The 8221-nt window shown below is 38.7% G+C and overlaps 1 protein-coding gene across 1 annotated transcript in view; it reads left to right on the top strand.

The window, feature by feature from the left end:
• The first annotated feature begins 3975 nt into the window (after positions 1-3975).
• Positions 3976-8221, top strand: part of LOC137268165 (macrophage mannose receptor 1-like) — a 54014-nt gene continuing 49768 nt past the window's right edge. Inside the window, exon 1 of the mRNA XM_067802697.1 lies at positions 3976-4052. Coding sequence (XP_067658798.1) covers positions 4034-4052 — 19 coding nt within the window. The 5' untranslated portion in view covers positions 3976-4033. The remainder of the gene's footprint in view (positions 4053-8221) is intronic.

Here is an 8221-nt window from a genome sequence, read left to right as displayed (position 1 = left end):
ATACCAAATATCTTTTGTTTTATGTGTCTACTGACGTGACCGGAGTGTGTGATTGATGGTCGACACCGTAGTCTCGTATCCCGAAGGTGCTTCCCCTCCTTCACACTTATATCGAAATGACAAACTGTCAAAAATCAAGGAGAATCAGTCACATAAATAAATCCAAAATTCGAAACCCATTCGAGAGGGAATGTCAAAAATAGAATTTGAAGTGACTTTTCTCTTTTATTCTCCCTCGTGTATGTCTAGAATACTTACAGTGCAGTTAGAGTGCAAAAAGAATACTTTGAATGTAATTAGAATGCTGTAAAAGTACTTAGAATGCAGTTCGAATGTACCTCAAATGGCGGGTGATCTTTTTTCATACCGAATGTACCTCGATCGAGAGTTTTGAACATGTTCACAATAAACGGGAATGTTACAAGAATTCATTCGAATAGTTACAATGCATTCGGAATTTGATAAAAAGTTCTTCGAATCAGTTCGAATTTCCAGTAATCGCCAGAATTTCCCATTCTGACGACATTCAAGACTCAAGTGTTATAGGACATCATCAAATCAATGGAGACTCGAACAAATGAAACATAGCAGTATGTCGGTCCATTTGGAGAGCGGATCTCCGGTTGCGTCATACAAAAAGACGTCAAAATATGGTACTTCTTGGTCCATATGTGACGCTGAGGGTATCGGTACAGCAAGGACGGCTCGGGCTATAATGTGTCTAAGTGGGGTAGTCAATATCATTCGTGATTAACTGCGGCGTGGTATCTCAGTGCGCTAGCACTATCAAACCGGTCGAAGTCTTGGTTAGTACAAGCAGCCAGTCACACATTCACGAGTCTGATATGAGTCTGATATTTTCCAGTACGACGTTAAACCCTATTTCGCCTCACCAGTGTGTTGGTAAACAAGATGGAAACTAACATAAGAGGATATACCGGAGGATATTGGCATCAGTAGAGAACAGACTTGGAAGCAAGTCTTGTTCAATAAAGACAGACAATCAAACTTTAGTTGTTCTTTAAATCAGTAAATACGATTTTGATGTAAAGGAAAGCAAAGACTTGTCAGAAGTCCACACGACGCAACGTCTTGACAATCGCGATTTGAAAGAATTTGTGATGTATATTAAAGGCATGTCAATCATTTCAAACAAAAGACTTTTAAGAGAAATGAATATGTTAACCAAAACTTAAACCAGGTGCAAAATGTAAAACGTGTTAAATATGTTCCTGTTTTTATCGCTACCTTTCCACACTGAAATTCAGCCAGGTATACAACACTCGTGTGTGGTGAAATTTACATTCCACATGTGCAGCTCGCACACCTGACTGTTCTGCCAACAAGTTGTCCCCATCTTAAAAAATACGACGAAAAGTGACAACAAAATACTGATCGTTTGTTGAGCAACGTTTTGAATCGAGTGTCCAAATCATTAAACTTGGTCTGTCGATTTCATGCGACTGTGGAAAATGTGGGTTTGCTGTGGTTATTAGATTTTGTGTTAGTGAGCTGTTCATCTGTCTAAAATGAAATCAAACGGATTGTACTTAATACGTTAGCTCGTCACGCCGACTGCCTGGATTCCTTCCAAACGTTGGTCCAATGGTTCACTCCCATAGAACTACACGTCGTGTGAACTACATCACAATTTATCTACAGGGAGTAATTAGGGATTAATTTTCTGAGTAGAGGCATGTAATGGGCTTGTTTCAGTGGTCGAAAACACCTACAGAGCGCAGTTCTTTCCAAATTGGACGTCTCAAGTTGATTCAAGTTCTAAGGAGGATTACTATAAATATTTCAAAACCCAACCAATCTTAGAAAAATATCTTCGTCTTCCAAAAACTATATACTACCCTATTTTGAAGTTTAGAACATTTAACCAAAATGTGCCAATTGAGACTGGCCGATGCTTGGGCATTCCACGTGAAGACCGACAATGTCCGTTTTGTGTATCAAACGCTGTTGGAGATGAGTTTCACTATTTGGTCAGATGTGAAGCTTTTCTCCAACTGCAACAACAATCTCGGAACACGAAATACCCAGAATTCCCAAATGTGTCAATTCATAAAAAGCTCTTGTCTACTACCAGCATAAGCGACCTTAAAGGCCTTTCTAAATTACTGAAATAACGCATTTTGAAAAATGAAATCGCTATCTTACATCTTACTACCATGTATGATGCTGTCTTGTATGTTATGTAAATGTATGTATTTTTATCTCATGAGAATAAAGAGTTCCGAGGTCTGAGAGTTCTGACACAGACCATGAGGTCTTCCACAAGAGTTATATGCTTAAAATTAGAATTGTACAATAGCTTCATACATTCTACCTGACCAGAAAGTTAAGATTGAAAGAGCATAGTGCATTTAGTGAATATTGTTGTATGTATATACCCGTGAATGTTCCGGAGTAGAATAGGCCTTCAGCAACCCATGCTTGCCTTAAAAGTCGACTATGCTTGTCGTAAAAGGCGACTGACGGGATAGGGTGTTCTGGTTCGATGACTTGGTTGAAAAATGTCATCGGTTCCCAGTTGCGCAGGTCGATGCTCATGCTGTTGGACCCTGAATTCTCTGGTCCGGTCTCGATTATTTACAGACCGCCGCCATGTAGCTGGAATGTTGCTGAGTGTGGCGTATAACTAAACTCGCTTACTCACTCACTCTTGTATTTATATATTAGAGAAAAAAACAACAACAAAAACCAAGCCAGGTTTATTATACTGAAGTGGATGCAAAGGTATAATGGAGTAAGAAAAAAGGAAGTCTCTTGCCGTGGCTAGTGCACAACTGTTGGAGAATACCACCGTTCACAGCCTTCATTTAGCCGTGTCGCCGTGACAGTGACACTTGATCTGCAACCTGAGAGTCAATATTCAACTGGAAAAACAAAATGAACAGGAGATACTGGAGACCCTAAGATATTTTTTTTATTTTTATTTCGATTCCACCACCCTAAGAAATGTGCCAACATTACTATTTGCAGGCCAAGCGCTATCCCAAAATCTCTTTACTAATGTGGATGGTTATGTCATCTATTACGAAAAGCAAGGGGTCAAGATGGATGTACCCCCTTCCACAGACACGTTTGTTTCTCCCACCGCCCACCCAACAAGTCGTTCAACAGGCTAAAGGCAGGTTGAAGAGAGAAAGTGTAGTCTATAGCTAAAAGAGATTTTAGCGAAAACCGAGACAAAAGGCTAAAGGTATCATTACTAGTAGGACTGTAGACTTGTGAACATGCATCCCTGTCCCGTATGCTCTAAACAATATGTTTGGGCCCATGACTAATCCCGTCATATTGGAACAAAACATTCACGAGAAGATCTCAAGGAGCAGCAGCTACAACAGCAGCAGCAGCAGTAGCAACATGTGGGTGAGCAAGCAGATGAATGTGGGAGCAAAAGAGACGTATGCTTGATTTATTACTTATCTATACCATATGCTGTGGGGTCCAAAGACGCATGAATTACTGAAGAAAATACAAGACTCGACCAATGTGTTTGATGATGTTTTCAAAACTTTACAAAAGCAAGCCATAGCTACAGCACCTCACTGATGATGATGAGGAGGAGGAGGAGGATGAACAGTCTGCTACATAGCTACAGCCTACGGCAGTGTGTGTGTTTAAATCTGTTATAGTTCATGACATTAGTCTTGTTAAAAACTTCACATCATTTGAAGGATTACCTTAGAGATTTGTGCAAGTCTACTTTAATCTTCGGCGTCACCGCAGCCTGAAGGCTGCAAATGTATCTGTACCATGGGCCGATGGCCTACATTCACATGAATAAAGGAAAAAATAAACAATTTGTCTCAGCTGTGTTGCACTGTAAGAGAGATGGCTTTATGCAAATGCCATGGAAGTGTATTTTCATCTTATGTGAGTTGGTGACTGATTCATTTAAGCAATCATAAACATATGAGATATAACATTTTAATAACATCCTTGAATTTATGGAATTTGAAACAACCACAAACATATGTTGGCAATCCCAGGCAGGATACACTGATGACTGGACAGTATAATGTGCCGACGGCCTAGCGGTAAGTTTGAATGTTTCATTAGTTGGTGATGGTAAAGACAAGCTTAAACAATTTTCATTTAGCATTTACATGTGGCATTTAACAAATGTGTCATAAAACCTACTGAACTGAACCCGTATATTTACATATCTGTGTGCTCGTTAGAATAGACAAATGTTTAATCTCTGCATATATATGGTCCCAAACAAACCTATTTAAATTGCAAAGGAACCCATGGCAGACTGTATGGTCCAGGGAAGGTGAGACAGACTAATGTTAGAGTATAACAGGAGATATATTACACCTTGGCTGAGTAAACCCTTCGGCTCAACGGCGCGGGCATTGAGATTTTCTCCACGTGCAACAGAAAAGGTTATTGAGTATGGAAAAATGTAAATATTGTGTAAAATGTAGTTAGTGATAACCTCCAGTCATTGTCACAGAGGTTTAAATATTCCCACTCTATACCGGATCAAACCAGTTTGTGGTACTGAAAATTGAATTCTATGCTGATTGGTCAAAACTGATGGCGTGATGGGATGATGTGATGCATCATGCCGTTCCCCACACGGTCATTGAACCGTCAGTCACTACAGATCGTTTCCCACAGGGTCCACTGTCATTAACCTCTCAGTCGGTGTGCGTCACAACAGATGTGTCATACCACAGGGTCCACTGTCATTAACTGCGTGTCACCTTGAACCCTTTTCCCACGGCGATGTCAGCTAGATGAGTCACCAACAAAGTGTTCTTCAAGACCATTGTCTCCTAGACCAATGAAGTCAAACATGTGTTCGATGACGTCAGAGACAAAATGGTGGATTTCCTGGTATTTGAGCCCTTATACAACACTTAGTCACTTGTGTACCACACCATCCCCTGAATTAAGAGAAAATTTATACCGAAACATCGGGTATCTTTATGCTCAGACTATTACCAACATTTCAGCCGCTCTGGTGTTAAAGTAAAAATAGACACCACAAACAACTCTGGTTACACTGAATTCCAATCCTTTGTTTCATAAGAAAATGATATTTACAAATGAATTTTCATTTTAAACTTTAATAACACCATGCATTTTTATGGCGAGGTGTGTAGTCTGTTTGCATGGAAAACGTATGTATGAATTTTACTTTAACATAACCCCCATGCACGCCAGTGGGGTGCAAAATTTTGAGAGTTATCCTGAAAATGATACTCACAAGTACTTTTCGACATTTATGTATAAGCTAGAGAGAGAGTAGTATACAGTGGTGGAGTAGTTGTTCTGGAGTTGCTCCACCAGTATGAGGACAATTGGACATGTGTGAAATCAAAATGGTGGCAGGTCTGAAACATTCAGCGTTACGTTTTCAAAATCATCTTCTGTAACAGCCTATTTTTTCCAAATAAACATTTTCTTCTGTGTAATGTACTTGACCAATACTTTATTTGTGCAAGGATAATCAAAATTATGATTTTAGATATGATTCGTAACCGCACCTCAATAGCGTGCATAGCATTGGATGGTCACCAGGATTTTTATTTACAGATACTAAGTGACAGTTGACGAAAAATTGTTTTGTATTGACTACACGACCTAAAATGCAGACATTTAATAATTTCTTACCTGTTACATACAAATTCACAAACATACAAAAATGAAGTGAATGCAAGGTCTATGAGACCATGTGTGACAAAGTCTGCTGATGTTCACCCGGACAATTCATTCCTGAAATGACACTGCATAAGTTGACATTAAGAGTTCCGCGACGTCGAGCGACCGCAGCACGTCGATCCTTCCACAGAACACATCAGCTTTAAGTCTGACTCTTCAAAACCGACGTCGTCAATTGTCATGGTCCAGGTAAGTGACTGATGCGTGATTGGAAACGTAAGATGTTCACTGACGAGGGTAGGTTTTAGTTGAACAGGTTTGACAGCCCGGATCGTGTTTACAGACGAGTAAGTGAACGTTTAACTCTGTACTGCGTTGACGTCTGACTGGTAGCACTATGGTGTGGGTAGTGTTCTGAGGCAATCTAAAAACGGGTCTTTTGATTATTCCTGCAGGCAACGTGAATGCTCGAAGATATAGGTATAAAGTTTTGTAATTAGTTGTGTTGAAATTAATTTTATCAAGCAACAATGGCGTGGCATTGTCTACCAACACAATATAGCAAAGCCTCATGCAGCAAGACTGACAAACAAGTTTCTGCTTTGGGCTTACATGGTTGTTTTGTTGTGGAAAGTATGTTCTTCTCACATTAAACCGATATAATACTAAACCTGGTACTACCAGGATCGACAAACCAGAAAACTAACACCTCCACCTGTCATCGCTTAACAACTGGAACAATGTCTCCTTCAGTAATGGCGGCGGACCAGGTCTGACGTCATTTATTGTCTTACGTCATCAATGGTTTGGGATGTTTTGACACCAATGATTGACACACTCACTATGACATTTGTCAGGATGAAAAAAAGCCTTGTGGATTTGTGTAAAAGTTCAGACTGTGATACCATGTGTCTGTCAGTCTCAGTCAAATGGTAAATTTTCTGTAGAACTGAATAGTACTCTATCGAAATTAAGCAGATGTTCAATTCATATATGCTTTTGTTTTCCTTCAAGTTTGGTCAAACACGCTGTATACTTTTTTTGACATTAGTGTAAATGACTTGAACACAGTATGATCATGAAACACCATGACTAATGTGTAATCTTTGTAGAGTTTAGAAGATACATGTTGTCTAAATTATAGAGGAAAACATTTGCGATGATGCTTCTATATTTATCAGGTCAACTGTTAATGACAGTGTTGAACAACATGACACTTTGATTATTCGTGCTTAAATGAATTGATAAAATCTAACATGTCCAGACTACAATTTATATACGTCTCAGTAGAGAGAATTGATGAGAATTAACAAGTAAAATATCACTTTTGTTAAATAAAGATAGCAGATAATATCTGGAGAACTTAACTCCCACACACCCTAGTGGGTGCAGAAACGTACTTTGCAATTTTTAAAAAAAAATAGACATATATTTTGAAAATTGCATTCAATTATGTTCATTCTAACCAAGTTCCAAAGCTTTGTTTGAAAATGAGCAGCGTTTATTAAGTTGTAGATTTTTGGGTTAAACAAAAATGGAAATCCAATAAAGTGAAATAAACAATGCGAAGTTTAGCTTGGCAATTGAACATTTAAATCTGAAAATTACATTCAACTTGTGATAAAAGTTTCATAGATTCGAATCACTGCTACTGGTTTGTGTTACAAGGGGGTATGCACAATAAATGAAACAGGTAGTAGGGTTGGTCTAAGTCAACACTCATCATGTACCGCACGTGCCTGTTTTTAACTGTTCCAATTACTGTGCTTACCCCCTTGAAATACAAACCAAGAATAGCGTTTTGAACTTATGATCGTTTCTTAAACAACTGTTAGCGTAAGATAAATACAATTGTGTGATCCACTTTATTCGATGGTTTTACTTTTATGTTTTAAGTGAAATTCATTGGTACGTTTTCATTGTAAACAGACTAAAGCCCATAACTAAGACGTCACAGATTGTCACTGTTTGATGAGGACGTAAAATGATTCACAATGCATCTGTCTCGCTGGTTACACCTGTTATGTGTTTTGTTGTGTGTTCCGCTTACTCAGTGTAGTTCTATACCGCACAATGAAATTTATATAATATCAATTACGTACCAGACTGGCAAACTTTTTTAGCAACAGAGCTTCGTTTGGAGATTTCCAAGAATTCCATGTTTCCGTTTGTAAGAGTTCGCTGTGCGACGTATTTGCAGGGATTACACGGAGTGTAGTCTTGCAATATACAAGTGCCTGGATGTATCAAATCATACTGTTTAGTATTTATGCATCCAGTTAAATGAATAAGTCTAAAATTCAGGATTGGTTATTTCACTAAGTTGCGCAATAGGACGAAATACAGTCAGAATTGGAAACGAGATTGTTGTGTTCTCAATGTTTTGACTTGTGTTACACGCTCAGATAATTTGTTCACATGCTGATTGTTCTTGAAGATTTAGGTCTGTTGGGGTAGAACAGTGGGTAAAGCGTTTGATAGTCATGCCTTACCCGGGTTAGGTTCCCCACAAGGGAACAATGTGTGAAGCCCATTTCTGGTTAAATACTTTTTATAATATAATTGCATATAGCACCAGTGAATATCTGCGTTA

Source organism: Haliotis asinina, chromosome 16 (assembly GCF_037392515.1).
Source record: "Haliotis asinina isolate JCU_RB_2024 chromosome 16, JCU_Hal_asi_v2, whole genome shotgun sequence".
Lineage (NCBI taxonomy): Eukaryota > Metazoa > Mollusca > Gastropoda > Lepetellida > Haliotidae > Haliotis > Haliotis asinina.
This window is presented reverse-complemented; position numbering and strand designations above follow the sequence as displayed.